General features: G+C 41.4%; 2 protein-coding genes across 2 annotated transcripts; both read right to left on the bottom strand.

Annotated features, from left to right (window-relative positions):
• Positions 1–367: 367 nt before the first annotated feature.
• On the bottom strand, positions 368–10,207 carry LOC117375410 (uncharacterized). Its single transcript, XM_033971704.2, has 2 exons — positions 9,931–10,207; positions 368–4,524 (listed from the first exon to the last, which is right to left on the bottom strand). Exon 2 carries the CDS (start codon positions 4,179–4,181, stop codon positions 2,166–2,168), a length of 2,016 nt encoding a protein of 671 aa, XP_033827595.1. The 5' UTR covers positions 4,182–4,524; positions 9,931–10,207; the 3' UTR covers positions 368–2,165.
• Positions 10,208–20,422: 10,215 nt separating this feature from the next.
• On the bottom strand, positions 20,423–23,275 carry nfil3-6 (nuclear factor, interleukin 3 regulated, member 6). The gene is made up of 3 exons (XM_033971194.2): positions 22,958–23,275; positions 22,277–22,389; positions 20,423–22,129 (listed from the first exon to the last, which is right to left on the bottom strand). Exon 3 carries the CDS (start codon positions 22,102–22,104, stop codon positions 21,031–21,033), a length of 1,074 nt encoding a protein of 357 aa, XP_033827085.1. The 5' UTR covers positions 22,105–22,129; positions 22,277–22,389; positions 22,958–23,275; the 3' UTR covers positions 20,423–21,030.
• Positions 23,276–25,798: the final 2,523 nt, after the last annotated feature.

Genomic DNA, 25,798 nt, shown 5'->3' with positions numbered 1-25,798 from the left:
AATCAAATGTCTTTTTAATCGAGAGGTCCACAGCCAATTATCTGTTAGTAAAAGTATGTGGAGTGGAGTGTTGAAAGGCAATAGTTAGAAGTCTGTATTGCTTATGCTTAGAAAATACAAATGTAAAGACATTTTTATTAGATTACAATATAAAAAAAAAATCTAATTGAAAATTCGGATTCTTTTTAGTTCATATCGCCCTGCCCTAATGAATGGGGTCAACCAATCTGGAACATATTTTGCTTCTTTCTGTATTTGTCATATGCCGTAGTAAATAACATGAAACAATCTAAGTGTGTCAGGTAGGTATTGTAAGATGTATTCGTTCTATATGCAGGGCAGTATTAAATAAACTGCAAGACAAGCCTTTTTACCATAATATGCGCAACATTCTTTTTATTTGTATTTTCAATCTTGAAATGCTCCCATTTTCCACAATGAACTTTAGTGTTTACATACATGTCAAAGAAAGAAGTGATGGCAATGACCCGGACCACCACCACCGCTTAATACCACTATGTTTGCCGGTTTCATACTCCTCTGGCTGTTCCCATAAAACATCGGCAAAACCACAAACAAATTATTAATACACACTTGGAACGAGGAGGGGAATGAGGCAAATACAGCACAAGTCAAAAGACACAGTAGAAGAAGAACAACACTTTAAAAATGTAGAAAATCAATCAAAAACATTACAGTGTTGTTCCAGGGCAGGGGGCTTTACATTTATACACAAAAAGCCAAACATGGTACATAGACCTTCCATTCCAGTGCAGGACTTCATGTATACTGCCAGGTGTACATTTACAAAAGTAGCCTAGAATGAGGGGATCACCCCACTCTTTGTGTCAATAAAGGCACGTGGGACTGAATTCAGCTCTTCAGCTTCAGAAGAATCAGAAGATTGTTGGGGACATTTTATTGCATAATGTCTTCATGCTCGCAGTATTTTTATTATAAAGAGAAGCATGGTAAACTACAAGAATCATCTATACTGGTGCTATCCAGTCACAGCTAACATACCTTCCCACTTCTAATAAATGAGACATGGTTCACTTTTCTAAGCTAACATGGATGTTTCTATGGGCAATTTGGAGTTTATTAGTTTATCTGATCAGTAAACATGCATCAGTGCATTGTAGTGTGAATACAGGTCATTTCCAAAGCTCTGACACATTCAGGTCTATGTCCCTGTGGGCTTTTCTACAGTGATGGGCATGTACAGAAGAAATAAATACAATGGGCAAGTGAATGAAACCAAATCAATGTGTGATAAAGCTGAAATAAGGAGGAGGCTTAAAGCCTGCAGCTGGTGATTCCACCAAATAGTTAAAGGCTGGTTAAAGGTCAAGAAAAGTCAAACATTTTAATGAGGTCTTTGCCTCAAAAACACCATGTTTTCCATTCAGTGCTGAGCCAGTCCCAAAAGGACAGTGGATTCTGTGTAAACAGGGCAACAACAAGTGATTAATACTAAAGCTTAACAATCATATAAAGGGCCCAAAGTAAACACTATAGCTGTACAGTGATTGAATCCATAATAGATGACCCTTTTCAAAATCTTACCAATACAGACATATTTTTTGTTGAATTTGTATTCAAATGTATCTGTAAAATATATATTTCTAACATATATCCATACATTTCAGAAAGTACAAAACCCAAGTGCTTAAAAATAAAGATGACGGTGATCTTCTCTGATATGGAGATGGTGGGCGAGTAAGGGCTGGCAGAGGTAGCGTCTGGGAAGAGGGATGGAACCTGTGTAGTGTTTGTGCTGTGTTTCTTTGGTCATGTATTTGCATTTGACTCTCATTAAGGCGTACATATTTTTGTTAGATATGTCTCGAATTGGTATCGCTCAAAGCTTCTATTACCCTACATTCTTAACTGTAATCTGCCCTTACCGGCATACAATAATATTTGATGACAAATAGAAAAAGTAGGAAGTTCCATTCCTCTTCTCGTCACAAACAAAAGTGCTTTTGTTAGAATGGGAAATATGAAAAAAAGACACATCTGTACAGTATATACAAATATACATCCCTACAAGTGCAGTCTTTCAGGACATTAAGGGCCAGTTGAAACTCAAATTTGTCTGAATGGCCAGAATTTAACTCATGTACAAGGCATGACGGCAAATGGTCAAGGTCAAGGGCTTATGTTTAGTCCCGCCTCTTGTGTCGTTGCCCATCTGCCTCCTTTTTCCCAGAATCCCTCTGAGTCCCATTAAGAGCACAGGCCTGGGCAGAACCCTGGCTCTCCAGCTTAATGTTCGGCTGGGGTGAGAGTGATAAATAGGGGTGCTGGGGTAGGGGAGGAGGTGTGGCAGAGGGGGGACTTGTTGGGGACTCTTGGCCTGAGCTGCCACTGCTTCCTGTACTCATGGCACGATGCTTCAGTCTGAGCTTGTGGGGTAATGCAGTGCCCTTCACTTCACAGGGGCCATCCCGTGAAAGGGAGGCACCTTGTAAAAGGTAAGGTGAAGCAGGATGGTGCGCAATAGAAATGTGTTGATCGGAGCAGTATGACAAAGGGGACTCATCATCAGTGGATGCCTCTTTGTCAGAGCTGCGGAGGTCTCCATCACTGGATGTGCAGGTGCGCTGGCCTTGGTGGTAGAAAACTACAGCCTCAGGGCTGCCCTCATAGGACAGATCGGGGGGCTCATCCTCCTCTTGGTTAACATTTCCCCTCCCCCGTGAAAGCGGAGGCACCTTGTAAAAGGTAAGGTGAAGCAGGATGGTGCGCAATAGAAATGTGTTGATCGGAGCAAGTAATGACAAAGGGGACTCATCATCAGTGGATGCCTCTTTGTCAGAGCTGCGGAGGTCTCCATCACTGGATGTGCAGGTGCGCTGGCCTTGGTGGTAGAAAACTACAGCCTCAGGGCTGCCCTCATAGGACAGATCGGGGGGCTCATCCTCCTCTTGGGCACTGAGGTATGGGTGGTGAGGCTGCTGAAGCTGCTGGTATAGTTGAGAAAGGTTGCCCTGGGCCTGTATGAGCTGAGCGGTTAACTCACTCTCCTGAGGGTCAGGCTGGGGGTGCTTCAGGGGAGGTTGGCACACTCGGTCCACCTGTCCATCTCCAGGCTCATTATGGCTGTCTGAGAGCTCAGATGCAGGGGACCCAGCAGATTTCTGTTCCATCTGTTTAGTAACCTCATTCAGTGTGTCTTTGGAGTTCAGTGCAGGATTTGAACTTAGCTGGTTACTATGCTTCAGGACTGCCTGCATCTCTCCCTCCTGGGACCGGGCCACCTCCAGTCCATAAGAGCTGCTGCTGGAGCCATACAGGATGACACTGCGCTGGGTGGCAGGGATGTGAGGGGCTGCTTGGCTGACCATGTGTACTGGAGAGACAGGTGCTGGTGGCTGTTGGGGAAAATGAGTTTGATAGGCCGCCTCTAGGTCCTGAGAGTGCTGCTGGATTTGATGGTGGGTAGGCACAGAGGACAGACCTCGGTGAATGTTAAACATGATCTGAGTTGTAGTGCCATTGGCGATGTCCATCTCTAGTCTGTCTCCTTCCTGTTTGATCTCAAATGAAATGGGCTCTGGACTGTCTCTGGAGGAGCCGTCTGACATGTCCGACAGAGAACCACGAGGGGAGTATTTGACCAGCTGCCGAAGGCTCTCATTGCGCACAGATTGCTCAGTTTCAGAGGAGTCCGAGTTGATTGCGACCTGAGAGCTGGAGTAACCGTTGGTGTAGTACTGAGTGGAGGATGTGGAAGAGGCAGAGGAAGTGCTACCGTTCATATTAGCATTGCTCCCTGCAATCTGCTGGCTCTTTTCCATGTAGGAGGCAGTGCTGATCAAGCCAAAGCGCAGCTTGAGCTGGAGCAGCTCTGTCTTCAGTCGCACATTCTCATCATTCAGAGCCATGACCCGGTTCTCCAGAACCATGTCATTGAGACGCCTCTTTTCCCGTGAGCGCTTGGCAGCCTCATTGTTCTTGCGTCGCTTCTCCCAATAGGAGGCGTCCTTCTTCTCATCAGAGATGAACTCCCTCTTCCGCCTGCAGGTGACATTAGGTTTAGGTTTGACAAGTCGCCCAATGCGAGCAGCAGGCAAAGGGGAGAGGGAGTCATCATAACCCGAGAAGGTTTCCAGACAGCTCATGTTATTCCCTTGGCTTTTATTTAATGTTTTCAGAGCATTCGTTAAACTTTCCATTCTTGCCAAGTAGCAGCCAGATTGAATGGTGGCTCAACGAAGGAAGGATTAGTTAGAGATATGTGTGTCACAGTGCTGGTGCAAATGAATGCCAGAAAGTCCAATGAGCTAAGTGTCCAGGTTAGCCAAGAAGATCAAAAACAGCTGGAGTTCAGCAGTAGTGACCGTCATCTATCCTCCTAACTGTTAGGTTCAGGGGCTAGACTATGTGCAGTAGTCTTCTTTATCTTGTCTGTTGTTGTTCTCGATCTTGTTGAAAACAGCAGGATGTAGGTCAGCCGTCTACCTCTGCACGTCAGTCTCTCTGGCACCACGCGGGTCTCTCTGTAGTCCAGATGAAAGGCTGTGGAGAAAAAAAAAACATAAAAAATATGTTAATCCATCTTTTAATTTCAAGGCTAATCAGAACTGCCTTTGTAGAGTTAAGAGTCAGAATTGCAGTCTTCCTTTACTACCCAGACATTTTTTACTTTTTATGTCACCCTTGGCAACGCATGAATGGGCTCTAGACACTCTTGTCTGACCTCATGCCCCCTCCATTGATGTGCTCTGTCTGCAGCTTATGACCCCTGAACTTTGACATGGCATGTTGATGTTGACTCCTGTGATGCAATGTGGTCAATGGGTTCATGCAAAGTGGATAATCAAATTCTTTCCTCCATCATTTTTTCTATTTGGACTAACTAGTTTTACTAATTCTAACTCCTAGGACTTCTAAGACAACCCACAACTAAAATCCAGCTGTCCTGCCCCCACCCTTTTATCCCCTGAGAAATGTAGCAGCATTCTCGGCCAAAACAAGTCAATGCCAAATTGATGATGCAGAGTGAGAAGATAGGGCAGACAAAGGCATCAGCAACAGCAGCCAGGGCCGGTCAAGGATAAAAAGTCAATGCTAGAATAGTTTAAACAATGTTGAAGAGTTACAGCAGCTGGAAGGTGGAAGGTTTAAGCATTGGTAAATATAGGTCATGGGGCTCACAGAGAGGAAGGGGGTGGGGCTTGGGTTGGAACAAGATGGTTTTGCTGTTTACCTATGGTTTAGAAACACAAAATAGCACAAAGGGTTGGTTTAGCAGGGCACAAATGCAAACATGTGAAAAGTGTGCAAAAATTTAACCTACCATTGGAAAAAGAAATAATAATTAAGTTGCAATATAACAACAGGAAGAAACTGTGATTATGTGGGTTACACAATTTGGTAAAATGGATTAAAAGCAATGGGAGCATGCTTTGTCAAATTCAAATACATGTTATTATTTATCATCTGTAATCTGTGTATACATTTTAATCTGCGTATAACTGACTCTACTCTACTCACTTTCAATATATCCAACCCCAATATGTAACTATAGATGCAAGCACCAACGACAGTTTTGCCCAAAGTCAGAAAAAAACACATCTTAAAATTGAAGAACAGATAACTTTACAAACCTAACAACATCTTTTGCCACTATAGCATTCAAACATGGTCCCGTGAGGCATTCACAGGTCATTGTTGGGCACAGAGGCATTGAAGAATGAGGGTATAGACTTTTTTCTGTGTCCCACTAACCCAGAAACGGCCTGGCCCAACATAGTAATCACGTGTGGGTGCTGCCATCACTGTACAGCGCACTGCAGATTATAGGTCAGGGCAGAGATTGGGAAAAGTGACACAAAAGGACAAAAAGAGGGTTATATGGACAAGTGAGGCATGTCTAAATATAGAAAAGGGTCCGGGCAAGACTAGTGAAGCATAGAAAATGGAAATGGAAGGAAAACAAAGAACAGCTGATGTGATTATTGCTGGGGACAGTGGGATATGGGGTGGAGAGTGTTTAGAGGGTGGGGGTGAAACCAGTTGTGACAATGTTGGTATTGCTCCAACAGAAAGAGCGTGTCAACCATAGCAACAAAAGAGCAAGAAAAACAGAAGGGGCAGCCAAGTGTGTCAAACATTCTGCTGTCCTCTTAAAAAGGGCTAACAAGTGGATTCAAACAGAGCCTTTGATGTAAAAGCAACCATTTCTGTCTACGGTATATAATATATGAAGATCACGTGAATGACTGAGAGATTCCGACACTCCCACTGCAGACCTATTATATCATGTAAAGCAGGGGTCGGGAACTGTTTTAGTCGAGAGAGCCAAAAACATCACATATTTTAAAATGTATTTCCGTGAGAGCCATACAATATTTTTTAACTCTGAATACAACTAAATGTGTGAATTTTTCAACAAGACCAACAATTTTAGAGTATAAGAAGTCTCCGAATGTATTGTTAATATTGTTTTTAGTAACATCTGTAGGAGCCAAGATTTGGTTTACATTTGGTAATGCATGCAAATTCAGAGTGTTAATATTTTAATGTTAATAAATTATGTTTTATGTTAATATTTGATTTATATGTATAAGCTACACTTGTTTTATTGCATTAATGTTGATTTTGGAAAATATCTTAGGATTAACATTATTGATGCTTTTGGCTTGGTCTGTCCTGTGCAAGGGAATTTCATTTGTTTTTGGCACTGAATTATATCACATATACAAATAATGTAATATGAGTTTACAACACATATGGCCCCTAACTGTGTGTCTGCTAATACAAGATCCATTCTCCTGGGGTTGTATTTTCATAGCTTGACCTAGATTACGCCCTTGTGTTTGTCATGTATTCTTCACATGTCATCACTGGCCCTCTGTGGCACTATTGGAATGATAGCACAGTAGAAGAATCCATTGCACTCGCTCACACCACCACAGGCACCGCACCACAAGTCTAAATGTGGCAGTAGGCTTTGTACACAGCTCATGCAGTTCAACCACACACGTGTTGATGCACAGTGGTTCAGGAAATGGGAACAGGGCTAAAATAAAATCAAGACGGGGGCACCACTTCAGAGAAAAGAAGTTCTCCCTCCTCCCCCTAGGAAGAATGTGATGTGAGGCACGTAGGGCAGGGTTGGGGGGTCAGCACTTAGGGTGGGGCTGCCTGAATTCCAAGCCTGGGGGCAAAATTGTATCTTCCCAGGAAAAACCTAAAGCATAAGGCAAGCCAATAAGGCGGAGTCCATTTGACCTCTTCCATGAAGAGCGCATGTCCATATCGGCCTGCCTCACAGAAGAGTGACTCAGGCCATGTGTTGCACTAGTCACATGTGCTCCCTTGGCCTACTAAACGCTACAGTGCTGTCTCCAACCACAGCACCATAACAAAGCACGGCCCACATCTTCTATCATCACACATGTGCCCACAAATACTTTCTGTGCATTATCTTCCCAAGTACATCCACTGTCTGTGGCTGATGTAGAAGTACTCAATGACAATGAGTCAAGTCACAATCTAACCCTGATTTACAGCAGCAATTGGAAGTCGTTTTAGGCTAACATCTCCTCTCTTTGTTATGGCGGGTGAGGATTTATTTTTATGGGGTTTGCATTGGGTGTTTGTGGCCAGGGGCGGCTCCCCCTCCCACTAGACTAATGTGACCTACATTTTCTAGCTGGCATAGAGACCCACTGTGCACGTCAACCAATTGGCACACACCTCTTCAAAGCACGCTGCGCCACAGCATCGCTGCAGACAACGGGTTTCCATCTATTGCATAATCCGTTCCTCAATCCATTTTAATTATTTCATTCACATATTATGCATGTAAAATTTCTCTATAATATTACACTGATTACTTTTTTGTTTTTTTAACAAACATTTTGTAAGCAAGGTTATTTGATATTATTTGGCAAATCCACCTGAAAGGGACAATAATATAGACCCTTTAAACATCTAGTATAAAATATATATATATATATATATATATATATATATATATATATATATATATATATATATATATATATATATATATATATATATATATATTTATCAGTTATTATTATACAGTTAATTATAAGGTTAGGCTACTTCATCTGTAATATAATTCTTTAGCTGGTTATGAAGCTATGGGGTGGTCAACAATGGATCTTAATATATGTAAATATTAGTAATTATGTTACTAAACTGCATTTATAGTTTATTTTATATCTTCACATAATCTTGAGGGAGAGCTCCATAAATCATCTGCATTGTATAGACAAACAGTGCACTGGTGCCCTACACTTGACCATCACATGACAACAGTTCACTGTTCACATGTGGACTCCTGCTATAGGCTACTGCAGTCAGAGGAGTCCCAACAGTGCAGGTTCATACAAGGGGCATACCACATTATTTGATCATATTGGCCTGGTCCAAAGAATGCAACACTTTCCTTAAAGCTTGCACAAGCTTGGGTGAGGTATATTCCCCAGCATGCCTCCTTTGTTACACTGTCTGACAAATCGTCTTCATACATATTTAATCTTATCCTCAGTCATCCAAGGTAACCGCGTGAATCCAACAGTAGGATCCAGCAGTGCTACAAAAAGACTGTATTCTGTTTCTAACTAAATATTAAAATATGTGAATTGAACAGTTAATAAAATGGAAATTAATGCGGCTAGTAACATTTAAAAACACAAGGAACGTGAAGTACACCCTTGACCCACATTTGGTCCAGATGTTTGGAACACAAAAAACCTCACCTCATTGTAGCTCAAATCTGTGAACTTCACCCATTCTTCTCCTTTGTCTATGCCCAGCCCTAATCCAATTGATATAAGCGTGAAGATTGTATCCGGGAGCGGAGACAAGTAGTAGTGCCTGTGGCATGCCGCTGTGTGCTGGCTCGCGTTGTTGTTCGTCAGACGCAACTAAAGGGTTAATCTCGAGGAGGGAGGGGGAGAGAGTGAGAGTGAGAGAGAGAGAGAGAGAGAGAGAGAGAGAGAGAGAGAGAGAGAGAGAGAGAGAGAGAGAGAGAGAGAGAGAGAGAGAGAGAGACTGCACAGTACAAGCACAGCCGCGTTAACCTTTACAAAGAACTGCTACACGTGACGCGCAGAAGTGTGTCCTGTGCCTGCATGGGATTTTTCCAATTGTCTGCCTCCGCTAGCCTACTAACCCCAAAAGGAGCTCAGTGCTACTTAGGGCGCTCTGAATCCCTACACATGCAAGATCTAGGCCTATGCAATAATAGGTTAATTATAGGCAAATAACAGGAATTGAATAAGAAACATGCGCAATGTTGAAATTGAAAGCCACTATGTGCACACACATGCAAGGCTGAAAAATAACCAATACAACAGATAACTTTGAACTTGACACATTGGCAATAATTAACATAGCCTATTCATTACAAAACTAATTCATCATAGTGAGACAAAGCAGCCGAACTAAGTTAAAATACTATGCAAGAACAATAATGCAAGCAAGCAAGGACCGCTACTATGGTTTCCAAAAATAGCTACCACACCTGACTGATGGACAATATTGAGGGATAAATGACAATCATATGCATTACTATGGACGCATAATATAATGCAATGGATATGTAATAAATGCGCAAGTAGAGCGGCCTCACTCTCCTAGAGCAACGAAAGCCAAAGTCTCAATAGGGTGTAAAAGAACAAACGCACGTAGAAGTGTTGACCTCATTACGTTGAGACTGGCACATATCCGAAATATCGACCCACATTGACTTGATTTATTACTCTCCTCTCTTTTAAAACGTTTAATTATATGTTTTGCATTCAGAAAAAAAAAAAAAAAAATCAGAGAGGGTCGCCTGGACTTCGAGAAATGCCCCAAATAAACACTGGATCTTCCGGTGCCAAGTTTCATGCGTAATGCCTGGCTGCACCTTATAGTAAACATATATATTCCCCAACTCACCTTTTCTTCTTCAAATCTTTTGACTTGAATCCGGTGAAGAGTCTTCACGCACAGTTTTGATTACTGTTACGCACCGTTCGTGACTTTGAAAAGATGTCCCATTAGCGCAGGTACACGCATGAGTATTTAGAGCTTGTTTTCAACGCACTCCACACGTCATGTTACGGAGCCGCTCCAGTTTCCCTCTCTCTCTCTTCTCTAGTTCCTCCTTTCTCTCTGGCGCTCCCTTTCGCTCAGCGCAGCTCTCCGACTTTCCAAATGTATGTTAGTAGGTCAGTTGTTGCATAACAGGACGCTTTGGGTGCCTAGTCACGTTTTTGTTTCTCTGTTTTGACCCGCCCTCTGTAGCCTCAACCAATCTCGTGGCAGTAAATCAGACAGTGGGAGGGGTTATGCACAAAGTGGCGGGGCTAGTGTCAAAAGCTTACAGAGTGTCATAGCAGTGAAAGGCTAAAACAAGACTTGAGTACTGCATCACTTGACATAACCTTGTGGGATATAGGCCCCACACTAAAGCCAGTACAACTCCAGTCCAGCTGTGTTCTGCGTCATTATTATCAAATCACATGCTCACATCTAAGATCAAGTACAAAATATTATATTTACAAAGTCCAATATTTCCTCTAGCTTCGATTATATTGTAAACTACACTTATCAGTTTCCTTCATAAGTAGCTTAACGTTTTACATCGTGCTTCTTGAATACTTAAACTGAGCCTGAAACTTTCTTTCTGTCCATAAAGAAATAAAGGGCTTAAAAATGTATCAGTCGTGGCGTGCAGATACTAAAAATATCTACAATATAGAGTACCCTGGCCTATTTTTTCGTTACATAAGCTACTTCATTTTGTGTTTTTAGCTCCCATGGAACTTTAAATAACCACTAAAAGGCTGCATTTAAATATGTTACAGAAAAAAGCTACTCTTGTCTATTCCAGCGGTTTGGTTTTCTAAGTAGATCTTAATCAAGTTTAAATTAACCCTAACCCAAGCCTAAAATGAGTACACCTTGGATCATATAGTTCTAAATAATAATTACCCTAAAAATGACAAACATTAAGAGAGACCTATTATGCAAAAAATACTTTTTAGAGCTTTTAACCATGCAATGATTGTTTTCCTTTCTCATATACTCACTCAAATTTGCATTTAGTGATGCATGTTTGAGTAATGTTTATCCTCCTGTATTCAAGACATCATTGCTCTGACCAACTCTCATTTTCACTGACACTGATATACTCTCTCTGTTCTGTAGTCTTTTTTATTTTCTTGCTTGATCTGTGGATGTCTGTCCAAGAAGCCAACAACATGTGAAACTTTATTGTGATGATGTTTATGGCAACATAACATATGGCATGCTCCCATCAGACTCCACAATCGTCCAACCCAGAAAGTCAGTGGATTTATTTCTTGCCATTTTAGATCAATACTTTTGTTTAAAATGAAGTAGATTATAGGTTGTTGTGAGATGTGTGTCTAGCTCCTATGTGCTTTAGTTCAGTGTGGTGCGTGAGCGTGAGTGAGAGGTGACATGCACGTGCATGTGGTACGTGGTGTGAGCCCGCGGAGAAGCTGCGGGTGCATGAGTCTACAGTTGTATCTGGAAAAAGACAGTGATTGAGTTAGTTAGAGTGGAGGTGATGTATTATTACAATGCAGTACAGAGAATAAAGCAACAAACTCTTGAGCAACAGACTGGGGTGGTCTTTGAGCTCGCAACACACTCTAAACAACTCTGTGGTTAAGAGTAGGGAGTTAAACCCTGGAGGAAAAGCGACCCTTCGGCCCTGGAGAAGACGGCTGTCCCCTGTGTCCCCCGGCCACGGTTAGGGGACCGAAGCAGGAAAAGGTTTAACAGGTACAGTGAGGCAAATAAGTATTTGAACACCCTGTGATTTTGTAAGTTCTTTCACTTAGAAATTATGGAGGGGTCTGAAATTTTCATCTTAGGTGCATGTCCACTGTGAGAGACATAATCTAAAAATGAAAATCTGGAAATCACATTGTATGATTTTTTAAATAATTTATTTGTATGTTACTGCTGCAAATAAGTATTTGAACACCTGAGAAAATCAATGTTAATATTTGGTACAGTAGCCTTTGTTTGCAATTACAGAGGTCAAATGTTTCCTGTAGTTTTTCACCAGGTTTGCACACACTGCAGGAGGGATTTTGGCCCACTCCTCCACACAGATCTTCTCTAGATCAGTCAGGTTTCTGGGCTGTCGCTGAGAAACACAAAGTTTGAGATCCCTCCAAAGATTTTCTATTGGGTTTAGGTCTGGAGACTGGCTAGGCCACTCCAGAACCTTGATATTTTTCTTACGGAGCCACGCCTGGCTGTGTGCTTCGGGCTTCGGGTCATTGTCATGTTGGAAGACCAGCCACGACCCATCTTCAATGCTCTAACTCAGGGAAGGAGGTTGTTCCCCAAAATCTCGCAATACATCCTCTCCTTAATACAGTGCAGTCGTCCTGTCCCATGTACAGAAAAACACCCTCAAAGCATGATGCTACCACCCCCATGCTTCACAGTAGGGATGGTGTTCTTTGGATGGTACTCTTCTTCCTCCAAACACGGCGAGTGAAATTAAGACCAAAAAGTTCTATTTTGGTCTCATCTGACCACATGACTTTCTCCCATGACTCCTCTGGATCATCCAAATGGTCATTGGCAAACTTAAGATGGGCCTGGGCATGTGCTGGTTTAAGATGGGGAACCTTCCATGCCATGCATGATTTTAAACCATGACATCTTAGTGTATTACTAACAGTAACCTTGGAAACGGTGGTCCCAGCCCTTTTCAGGTCATTGACCAGCTCCTCCCATGTAGTTCTGGGTTGATTCCTCACCTTTCTTAGGATCACTGAGATTCCACGAGGTGAGATCTTGCATGGAGCCCCAGTCTGAGGGAGATTGACAGTCATGTTTAGCTTCTTCCATTTTCCAATAATTGCTCCAACAGTGGATCTTTTTTCACCAAGCTGCTTGGCAACTGCCCTGTAGCCCTTTCCAGCCTTATGGAGGTCTAGAATTGTGTCTCTTGTGTCTCTTGTGCATTTTGTCTTTTTGCAGCTAACGACCTCAAACAGGTGCTTCTAATTTATGATAAGTGGAGTGGAGGTGGACTTTTTAAAGGGGGACTAACAGGTCTTTGAGGGTCAGAATTCTAGCTGATAGAGAGATGTTCAAATACTTATTTGCAGCAGTAACATACAAATAAATTATTTTAAAAAATCCTACAATGTTTTCTTTTAGATTATCTCACAGTGGACATGCATCTAAGATGAAAATTTCAGACCCCTCCATGATTTCTAAATGGGAGAACAGAATCACAGGGTGTTCAAATACTTATTTGCCTCAGTGTATATAGAAGACAAAAGCACAAAATGTCTTCTTTAATAGATTAGATAAAGCAAGAGAGCCCTGTGTACCACCAATGGAACATGTACCACAGATTGAGGAACAGTGGTATATTCTACCCCTATACAACCAAAAACAATTTTGGCTAACTTGTATGAATAAGAACAAACAAAGCACTTTACTTGTCTTTGTCTCCTACACAAAAACATAATTCATTGTTGTACTGCACTGTGTGAGTACAGTAATTTAAAAGTTAAAAATGATATCACTTTTATTTCTGTGTGGATTTTGTGAGGAACAACTTGTACAAACTGTTCTTGCAGCTGAGGTTTGGCCGTGTGCACCAGTCCTCCTGTTGACATGGCACTGGTGTACTTTGACCTTGTAAGGATTTCATGATTTGTCCCATAGAAGCTTTTCTGGCTCTTATTGTGTCTGCACTGAAGAAATATCCTAATTTGGAATAGCGCCCATGCACAGATTTTATGTATTGGGCAACTCAGAGAGAATGAGAACCAGAACCACTGGAGCAGAGATTACAAAAGGCTTTTCGGTTGCCAAGATGTAGTTATAGGCCTGATTTTGATTATGTCTGTGACTTGGATGGTAGAGTAATCATTTTCCAATATGAAGGTCAGACGTTCAATCATTTGGCAATACACTTCACCCATAGGAATGTGATATGTCAGTGAATGATGGTCAGACAGACCATTGACGGTGTCTGTGAGCTCCAAGGTCACTGTGGCAACAGAAGTGGCTTACCACTATAGCAACTGGGAGAAGATGAATAATTTAATGGTTTGTTTTTTTTGGAAGGTCTCCCACTTGCTTGCCTCCATGGAGATGGTATGTTTCTCATGACAGTAAACTTAACTATTGTCATTGAGACAAACATGGCAAGTTCCTAATCAGATGTCAGTCTGTGCTTCAAGTTTTTCAAGGGATTTTTGCAATAACCGGTGGGGTTGGATGGACCAAAGACGTGCAGACTCGGGGCAGATTTACAGTGTTTATTTACAAAATGGTGACATTCAGTTCAAACACAATAATTAATCCAGCGGGGGACAGGAGCCAGAGTCCAGGGCAGGATCCAGGAGCGGAGCCGGAGCGAGGTGCAGAGGACAAGCTGGGATCCAGGAACGTGGGCCACAGAGGCAAAGACCAGTAGACCAGAGCCAGGGAAAGGAGCAGGGTGCAGGGCGAGGTCCAGGGCGTAGTGTGCAGGAGACAAGGTGAAACAGTACCATACCAGGTTGGGGAAGCCAGGCGGGAACGGAGCCAGGAGTGCGGGAGCTGGAGCAGTGCAGGAGACAGGATCTGAGGGTGAGTATAACATCCAAAATGAGCAGGATGCAAAAAGGCAAAGAAACATGAAAAAAGCAGGCAAGATATCCACGTGGACACGCGGACGATCTGGCACCGAGTGTCTTCTCCCAGCTCCTCTTATCTATGGCAAGTGGTGATGATTACCCTGATGGGACACAGGTGCGCGTGGGAGGAGCCGAGAGTTCCACCCAACTCCAGGTTCAGGCAGGTGAGGGAGGGGGGAGAGCACACAGGGAGGCAGAACAGGAGCAGAAATACACGCATCATGACAAGATCATGTCGTAGTATCAACATAAAGGGTTTGTCACTTGTGGACTTACTCACAGTGGGAAGAGCAAAAGGTTAACTCAGGTTCTGTTACTTCAGTAAAAACTTTACTCGAGTGGAGGTAAAAGTATGCTGCTATAAAAGTACTACCCACCCTGAAATGAAGTTGCATGTCATGTATGTATTGATATGTCAAAGTTTGCCTCATATTGCAAAATCCAGGTACTTCCACATGCTTAGTTATTTTGCCCAGAGACGGCCAATCTGACAAGTGTGTCAAGTTCCAAGCCAGATCTGTGCAGAGATGAGACCATTTACAATTACAAATGCTTCAAGTTTTTTCAAGGGATTTTTGGCCACAACTCTAGGTAAATAAATGCAGGGTATAGTTTAATGGAAGCCTGACTCTGAAGTGAAACTGAGTCAGATTATCCAACCTAATCAAGGAGTGAGCTGAGCATTGCCTCTTCTACAGGCTTCTCCCCTCAAGCTGAAGGTTCCAGATGCTCAACCTGTCTGCAGTGATATAAGTAAAACCAAAAGTGAAATCTGTCAACTGGACAAAAAGCTGTAGTTTGCAATTAACAGATTTTACTTGGCTTTTTCTATGGATCAGACCTGGATAACGATTACACAGACAATGGTATGAGGTTATTGTGAACATGACACTTGTCATTCTTTGTTCTTTTTGCAAAACAAGTCCACTACTACTAAAGTACTACTACTACTACTACTACTAAAGTCCTTGAATCTGATTACCAAATTTGCCTATAAAGTGAAAGTGCACTTAATCAGTGTGTTGTGTTACAGTTGTATTTCATTTTTTTTCCTCAAGTGTAGTTATAGGAGTGATAGTAATGATGCTTTTAGTAGTAACGTTTTCCCCAATTATTCCCTGCTCATGTACAATTAACTTCAAGTCACCATGGCTTTAATTACATTTCTTTTTATAAATCACATCTGTTTCCAGTAGCAACAGTAAAACCCTGATGCAGGTTACATATTTATACATAGATATGATTCACAAGACTAGTGTTCCAACACAGACCTGGTTCATGTCAGTAATATAATGGTGTAGTCTGCTCACATGTTTTAAAAGCCAAACCTGTATTGTGTTATGTTATGTTGTTATCACACTCATCTTTATGGTGAAACTGTCTTGTTGCCTGGATGTGAAAGTACTTTTGAAGAGATCGTATTTTCGGGATATGTTGTAATGTTGGTTTAATAGTAATAGGGGTGTGTGTGTAGTTTGTTGTAAAAGTTTGATACAAAAACAAAAGCAAAACTGTATCACATGCAGTAAATGTAGTATATGCTTTATCTAACACGCCTTATCTAACAGTACAAATGTAAACGCTTTCATGGAAGCCAGCTGTAAAGTCACAGCTGGCTTGTAATTGTTAGAAGAAATGTACCGTTGTTGTTTAGGATTTCTTAAAATGACTTCAATGGTATTTTTTTGTATTCATTTATATTCATTTAGCTACTTACACAAAGAGAGAAATGAAGCTGTATCCTTAAACTATTTAGCTTTGGCCAATCAGAATTCGCCTCATATTGTAAAATCCAGGTACTTTCACTTGCTTTTTTTGGTTTGTTTAGATAGGATAAGGGGAGACGCAGAACGGGTTGTTCTCCACTTCAAACATGCACTATGTAACTTTTCTGGTGGCAACTCCACTACCTGCTTATCTCCATAAAGATGTAAATAAATACAGTTCCACATTATGACATATAAGTCGCAATCTATTTTGCAATTCTTCTTCTTCTACTGCTACCATTTTTACTGTGACCTGTTAGTTGGCCTGGTGATGTCATGTGCTTGTCTCCATGGAGATAGATGTGTTTAATGCCATACTGTGGATTAATCAATAACAATATTGATCTGCAATAATAATTTTCAGTGTTTATCAAATATAAATTTGGAGATGCACTGTCCCCACTGCTGTTCTGCATAAGTCTGAACCCCCTCAGCCAAATCATCAACAACACAGGCTATGGATACCGACTCAGAAATGGAGCTACCATCAGTCACGTCTTCTACATGGATGACATCAAGCTATATGCTAAGAATGAGCGAGACATCGACTCACTGATCCCCACCACCAGGATCTACAGCACATTGGAATGTCATTCAGGCTTGAGAAGTGTAGCCGGATGGTGACAAAGAGAGGGAAAGTAGTCCACACAGAAGGGGTCTCCCTCCCAGAAAAAACAATAGCAGACATTGAGGACAGCTACAAGTACCTTGGTATCCCACAGGCAAATGGCAACCTTGAAAAGGAAACAAGGAAAACAGCCACGGCCAAATACCTCAGACAAGTAAGACAAGTGAAAGTGGTGTGTGCGCGAATGATTGGTGGTGGTCGGAGGGGCCGATGTCGCAGATCGGCAACCTCATTTCCGTCAGTCTGCCCCAGGGCAGCTGTGGCTACAATAACAGCTTACCATCACCATCATCATCAAGTGTGGAAATGAATGAATAATGACTATAGTGTTGTGCTTTGAGAGGCTTTGACAAGCCTGTAAAGTGTATCACAATTGTAAGCCATTAATATTATATGACCCAAAAGCTCCTGAAAATGCATAGTGGGTTCCATCTCAAATCCAACACCCTGAGACTGTACGTGAGCCGTAAGGAAGGAGGCTGAGGACTAGTGAGTGTGAGAGCCACAGTTCAGGATGAAACATCTAAGATCCAAGTACATCAAGGATAAGGCCCCAACAGATGATGTGCTCAGGGAATGCCTCAGACAGTGGAGCACAGAGGAAGAGGTGCTGGAGAAACCATTATGGAAGGACAAACCCCTGCATGGGATGTACCACCGGAACATAACTGGAGTGGCTGATATCAAGAAATCCTACCAGTGGCTTGAGAAAACTGGACTGAAGGACAGCACAGAGGCACTCATCCACACCAGACAAGACCCAAGGTGAAGGCTGTCCAAAGAGGCCCCTGAGACAATCCAGCACATAACTGCAGGGTGTAAGATGCTGGCAGGGAAAGCATGTATGTAGCGGCATAACCAAGTGGCAGGCATAGTGGTGTACAGAAACATGTGCAGAGTACAGGCTGGAAACCCTGAGGTCAAAGTGGGAAACACCTCCAAAGGTAGTGGAGAATGATCGAGCCAAGATCCTGTGGGACTTCCTGACACAGACTGACAGAATGGTGATAGCAAACCAACCGGACATTGTGGTGGTGGATAAACAACAGAGCAAAGCCGTTGTGGTGGACATCGCAGTACCAAGTGATGGGAACATCAGGAAAAAGGAACATGAGAAACTAAAGAAATACCAGGGGCTCAAAGAAGAGCTGGAGAAGGCCTAGAAGGTGAATGTATCAGTGGTGCCCGTGGTCATTGCAGCTCTCGAGGCAGGGACCCCCAAACTGGAGGAGTGGCTACAGCAGATGCCAGGAAAAACATCAGACATCTCAGTATCTCAGTCTGTGTGTGCATATATATATATATATATATATATATATATATATATATATATATATATATATATATATATATATATATATATATATATATATATATATATATATATATATATATATATATAAAAAAAACACTAATAATACAAATATGGCAGTCCATTCCTTTGCACGCATGTCCCTGCTCTCCTCTTTGTTCCTCGTTGGGCTGGATGAGAGACGCGCTGCTGGGGAAGCCTTCTGATTGGCTGAGCAGATGCAGCCCCTCCACCATCACTGTCTTCCCCTGCATCATTCCCTCATCTTTTTGCACCCCATCCTTATCCCAAGCCCCGTGTTTTTCCCCCCTTTCAGATAGGTCTGCGAGCGTTCCCATGGCAACTGTCGCACTTCCTGCCTAGCAACAGGCTTCATCCTTTCAGTATAAAAAAAGGGGGGCAGACCTGAGGGAGGGGGTGTGAAGTGAGGTGGCAGCATGTTTGTGTTGCAGAGTTTTCTTCTCGCCATCACTTTTTAAAAATTGTTACATATATCATTTTATTTCTTTTCTTTCAATCATCCCCTACACTGTATCTGAATTGCGGCTGTTGTTAGCTGCAACAAAACATATGTGTTTACTCATGTTAAAATAATAACAACAACAACAACAACAACAACAACAACAACAACAATAATAATAATAATAATAATAATAATAATAATAATAATAATAATAATAATAATAATAATAAAATGAATAGGCTACATGACTTGAGTACTTTTTAAAATCTTGCTTCTAACATCACTCTACTCAAGCAATGATATTGTGTACCTTGAATAATAAAGATAATGTATTTATATTATTGTTTTGAAGCAATTTATTAAGTGGTTTGATGACTTAAATTGTTAATAGATTTGTAATAACCACATTCAGATATTACTGTTTCTGGAGATGCCCAAAGTAAGCCATTAATTTAGGTTTGCCAAAAATGTACAAAATATATTTAGCTGCTCTCCCAGTAGCCCACAGGTCTATTTCTCTCTCTGTTGTACTGTCTCCTTAATATGCAGCGAGAAGAGACTCAGTAGTGAGTGACACACCCAGAGTGGGCAGACTATTAATGGATTACTCACCTTATTTCATTTTAATAAAACACTACATTACACTAATATTTAATCAGTATATACATCGGTACTGTATATATACCAATAGCCCGTTGAATTCTGAAGTTATTTGAATTTTAAGCCCATCAAGATGCATTATTATTAAACTTTTGTGAATAAAAATATCTTGAATTATCATAATAACATGAAAAACGTGATAATAGTAATAGTGATACCACTAATACTCTTTTTGCTATACTACCAATAGACAAGGCTACTGATAAAAGGTTGTGGCAAACTCAAACAGCAAATTTTAGTCTCTGCTACCCTCTCGTGGCATTGATCAGACATCCTAGCCATTATTGCAGACGCTTGTGTTTATTGATGCAACAAGTTCATAGTGTGCGGGCCACTGACTGTGTGTTGCGTAAGTATTACAGTGGATGTAATTACATGGTGGGGTTTGAATGCCACAAATTCGCCGTCGGCTCTTGCTATAATTAAAGTGTTTTCAGACGTTTGTCTTGTGTAACTGTTATAGACGCACCCTCAAATGATCTGCGTGATTTCTTCACGTAAATGGGAAGCATAGACTGACTTCCTGGGTTATTCTGCAACGCCTGTACACCTAAAGGAGGCCTCATGTGTGTGCTTTACAATGCCTACTAATTACATTATAAATGGATGCTGACTATTTATAAGTTAAATATATTTGTGAAATAAATATCAAGATTCATTTTGATTAAAAAAAACAACAACAAGCATTTATTTTCAAATATATAATATATAAGTGTACAGACAGCAGACATAACATTATAAACCGTTTTCACCCATGCATAAACAGTAGATCACTGTAGTTACAGTTCCTGAATGGGCATATGACTCCCCAGTACATTTACAATAATATCACATAATGTCACAATGTTACAAGGTCTTACCTGTGAAAAGGTTTTATTTTACATGAACTCAACAAACCTGCTTCAGTGATGGGAACATGGTGTGTTCATATTTTCTTTGCTAACTCGTTGTATATCCCATTGTGTTTGCTCTGTCTGAATGTAATCCTGATTTACAGTATGTTGCTGTAGTTGTCACAGTGTTGGTAAAGAGGCTATTATACACACAACATAATTACACTAGGCTTCCTGTGTCTGCAGCGCTCTTGGCGAAAGCCATTATTTAAATATACAGACAACAGTTATGGGATCAAGACCGTACATTTACATTACAATAGGTATAAAAACAATGTAACAGAAAGTGAAACTGCTTGGACATGTTCAATAGGTTTACATGCACAATAGTGGATTTTAGTGCAAAATTCACTTATCCTTTTTGTAGATTTTTTTTTTCATTTACATTCTAGTCATAAGGTGCAAGTTAACCCTGAAAATTTTGTAACAGTATTTCCTTCTTTCTAATTCTCAATATCTGACTTTTTTGTGCTAATTTGAATGAATTTAATGAAAATGAAATTTGATGAACAGCACCAAAAAGGGCTGAAGAATGTTGCAAATTGTCTCTTTAAATGTATGAGCCCATCTTTAGTCAGAAAAGCATTGTAGTCATGTAAACATATTGATGAGCAAACACAAATTGTCCTGGCTCTGTTCGCACTGCTAGACTTTGGCCATGAGCTGTTCTGTGAAGAGCCTCTTGAGTTGGGCCACCTCCTCTGTCAGGGAGGAGATCTGGGACTTAAGTGTATGGTTTTCCTGCCGGTAAACGTCACTGTGGCCATGCCCGGGGGACTGACCAGCTGTGGGGGGAGAGGGGTGCTGTTGTGGGGATCTTCTGGCTCTCTCTTCTGCGTCTCCATGGTTACCCCAATGTCCATGCTCCATGTTATATCCTTTACTTTGAGCATCCCCTGTCTGCTCACTTCCCTCTCCACTTGTCTTGAAACGCAGTTTGTGAGGCAGGTTTTTGAATGTGTCTGGCTGGTCCAATTTACCGGCTGCTGGCACTACTGGGCTGTGGTGGATCTCACTGGGAGAATTGTGCAACTCGTACCCCAGCTCCTCCCCTCGATGTGGGGATAGTTTTTCATGGTCGCTCAGGCGGTCATCAAAGAAAACGGGGCTGCCGACACTTGACCCGCCAGGTGTTGAGAACCCTGAATCTTCTGACATGTGTCCTGCTTCCCTGTTAGCCCTGGATGCTAACTGAGCTATGTGACTATTGTTATGAATCGGATTTGGAATATTGACATCTCCCCTTTGGAGGTAATACTGAGAATTCGTCTGAGGGGGTTGTGTAAGAGGCAGTATTGTGGCATTAGATGGGTCTTTGACAAGCCCGAATCGGAATTTCAGGGCTAACAGCTCAGCCCTAAGCCGAGCATTCTCCTCTAAAAGTGCTAAAACTCTGCTTTCTAAGACCATGTCATTCATCCGGCGCTTCTCTCGGGAACGTTTGGCTGCTTCGTTGTTCTTCCTTCTCTTGTCCCAGTAGCCTTCATCTTTCTTATCCTGTGGGATGAATTCTCGCTTGCGCCTCAGGGTGGCAGACGGGCTCTCTTTGCGTTTGATGGGAGCAGGACGTCCCAACAACGATCGGGCCAGGAGGCTGCTTGACGTCAGCATAGATACAGTTTCATCAGTGTAGGAAGTAGCAGCCCCCGGGGACTCCAAGGTCTGAAGTGTGGGTGTTTCCTGTTGGCTCCGCATGGTGATGCTTTCCTTTTCATACATGATTCAAGAAAATCACAGGTCCACCCTGTTAACAAACAGAGGTCCCACATCATTTGTTAGGGGTTAAAAGTTTGAATTAATTGCATTGATTTTCTGAATAAAATTTTTATTAATTTATTTTTTGCAGCAAAAATACAAATACTGAAGCGTGTCACATTTACACACTCCCTACCTGAGTTTCTTAAACAAATCCTGGATTTTGTTGGATGAGCACTAAAGGCTGCACAGTGGAGTCTGATCAACTGGAAGACGACGCAACAGCACCACCTAGTGCACACAAATCCCCTGAAGAAACAGAGGAGAGGGATTTGGAGGTTACGTAAGAGCCATTACAACACAATATTATGTAACCCTATTACATCTGTCCAATAAAACGGGAGCACCTCGTACCATAACCTCCTATGTCTCAGCACAGTGCAATGTAGGACAATGGCCGTTGTAAATACAAGGCAAGTAAGACAAGTCTCCTTTTTTAACACCTCATAAACTGTAGTAAGTCCGTTTGAATAACAACTCCACTGACCTATATATGTGAAATAATAATAGAAGAAGGTCTAACTTGCTGAGAAACTGAAGGCATTTTTACTAGCACTGGCATTGCGAGCCTTTTCAAACTTCAGCATGCTGGTATTCAAAATATAATATAATATTATCATATAGGCTATTTGATAACTCTAATATTTATACTGTTGAATAATTAGTTACAGATAATTAATGTAAGCGTAAATATACCTTACGAATATTGTAAACTATAGTCCAAAAGAGGGGGAAAACAAAACATGCAATAAACAAAAAACAAATAAGGTTTTCTTGCGCGGAACGATAATCTTTTTAAAGTTTTAGAGTGCCGTACCTGTTGTAAATAATCCTTAGTCCCGTTCTCCAATTTGCGTTAGAGTGTCCGTAAATCGTACGCTCTCTGCTGCTTGTCTCTAACTCGGCTGCTCCATGGATCTATAACAGGCTGCTCGCTCGTCTCTCTTACTTAATATTACCGCGAGTGAGGTGCACCTCCCTCTGCTCTGCTCCACTTGGACTGCCGCAGCTCTTATTTGTAACGTGGAGTTCAGCCCAGGACGGAGGCTATCCTCAGCTGAACCGTGTTGGCCCCGCTCCCTGGTATGTGTACGTGAGTGTACGTGATGTATGTTTGAGTGAGAGACGGGCCCGCCTGCTCTGTACGACACTGTCCTGTTCTTATCCTCATCAGAGATGACAGCGCGTACGGGGGACCACCAAATACATTTAGGCTAAAGCCATGATGAGGGGTGTGCTCTGTAATGTTTGTACAACAAATAGTGAGCAGATTCATCAGCAGCCTACAGTAGGCAAAAGAAGTTTAGAGTAAAACTGTGCATGTAGTTCACTTTACGCGCATGGCAAGGTGAGAACAAAAGCCTGAATTCACGGCACTCTAAAGTAGTAAGAGTGTGAACATTGTTTTCACATAGCCTATCATTCAAAAATATCGGACCGTAGTAATAATAATACTGTCTACATTGTTTTCACATAGCCTATCATTCAAAAATATCGGACCGTAGTAATAATAATACTGTCTAATGTTCACTCATAAACAGTAGCCTACATCGTTGTCCTCTCCAAACAGGTTACTTCAGTTTTATAGTGCTGTGTTACCAGCACCATTTCTTTCTTCCTGTGATCATTTTGCACACGCTGTGTCGGTCTATATTGATTTTATAATTTCTGTAAAATGTTTCCTCACCCTTTTCATATACAGCAACTAATTTTTGTATGTACTCAGATTTACATGATTATTTGAGTTTCTAAAACTGACCTAAAAATTAACTGAAATGTATTTGATTAATAAGAGCTAATCTTTGTTGCAGAATATTCACGACAATGTGCTGACAGATGAAGTTGTTGCTTCCTCACAAATGAAGAAGTGTCACAAACACACAGCAGCATAGAGTAAACGGAACGATTCACTGTTGAAAGTCTCATGGAGGTAGGAGCACTATGTTCATACTGACATTTGGAACTTCTACTACTAGTGCGTAAATATATCAGAGAAAGCCCACAAAATTACATCATGTTACTCATATTGTGGAAAGAAACATTGCAGTTTATAATTTTATTACAACGTAATATGACCATGTCTAGAATGGCCCCTGTTTACAACTGTAATTATTTACAGTACACCATGAACACAAGAAGAGAAAACATAAAGTGTTGTGGTTTTGGGGATGTTGTGTCATTATGTATATATATATATATATATATATATATATATATATATATATATATATATATATATATATATATATATATATATATATATATATATATATATAAAATGACACAACATCCCCAAAACCACAACACTTTATGCTAAAACCAATAACACCACTTCTAAAACTACTCCTGTCATTACTATTAAATGGCCTCGAAACATCCAGTTGTGTATTGTGCTCATTTTCTGCTCCTGAGATCAAAAATACTCATTTACCTCAGTTAGACTTTGAGGTCATGTATGACTTCATAGAGATTCATATTCATATGATGTTACGGTTACATAAGATTTAGGCTATAGTGCATGTTGTTGTAATTGCAGTGTACAGTCTTGAGAGCCTGCAGTGGCATGTACCTATGTTGATCTGCTGCTGTCACGTGGCTCTGCATGCTTCACCTGTCCTCAGATGACTGTTTATTCCCATAACTGATTGAGTTTCCTGTCATATTTGGCGCTTCTTTACTGAATGTGCCACATCAGAAGTCAGTGCCCAGTTATGTATAAGGAATGTTTACATAGGTTTACTGTAAGATACATTCTGTTCCCGGTCTGTTTAAATGTCTTAAATGTCAGTTTGAGATAAAAAAGGGCAGTACCTGTACAGTCAATAAACAGTAAAACATTCAGATTAAAGACTGTATAAAGAAGTGGACTAAGTGAGTGTGATGTCACCAATAGCATTCGGTGTAAACATGTCAATGCTAGCAGTTACAGAGGTGATTTGGGAGCCCACTTCTATATTTGAAATCCTGACCGTGAGAATCACAGCAACCAAAGAGCCAATCTGGAGTGAGGCTGTTGAAGGTCACGCCCCTTTCTGCCCGCACCACAGGTTTAGCAGGGAGTCAATCAAACCCGTTGCTAACATTAGCGGGAGTGCCCTCAGAGAAAGAAGGTGCATCATTGGTCTGTTATTAATGTTCATATCTTGATTTATGGACAACATAGCTAAATAAAAACACCAGGATCATGTAGAACAGATTAATATGAGCAAAATGATGAGCCTGACAGCAGCAGTTATGGAGGGAGGGTTTTTTAATAGAAAGTGAATTGGAGCCAGAGTCGATTGAGCCGGAAGTACGCCCATAATCACGTTCTATTTGGAGAGGCTAGCAGGCTAGCCATGTCCATTTATATATACAGTCTATGGCTCCCAAAAGTTTTGGCCTTTGCAATATTATATAAATTGTTTTAAATGGTCACATTTTTCTATGGCACTTTTCTACCTTCAAGGCACTTAAAGTGCTTTACAACAAGGAACCACTCACCAGTGTACGCAGACACTGAGGGAAAGGTGGGTTAAGTGTCTTGCCCAAGGACACAACGACAGCATTCATCTGTGTGAGTTAGAATCACACCGCCAACCTACAGATCAGTGGATCTGACCGCTCAACCAATGATGTTTATGTCGAGAGCGGGATTTGAACCGGATCAGTGGACAAA

This window comes from Periophthalmus magnuspinnatus, chromosome 8, assembly GCF_009829125.3.
Source record: "Periophthalmus magnuspinnatus isolate fPerMag1 chromosome 8, fPerMag1.2.pri, whole genome shotgun sequence".
Lineage (NCBI taxonomy): Eukaryota > Metazoa > Chordata > Actinopteri > Gobiiformes > Gobiidae > Periophthalmus > Periophthalmus magnuspinnatus.
The sequence above is the reverse complement of the archived record's forward strand: the minus strand, read 5'-3'. Positions and strand labels throughout refer to the sequence as shown.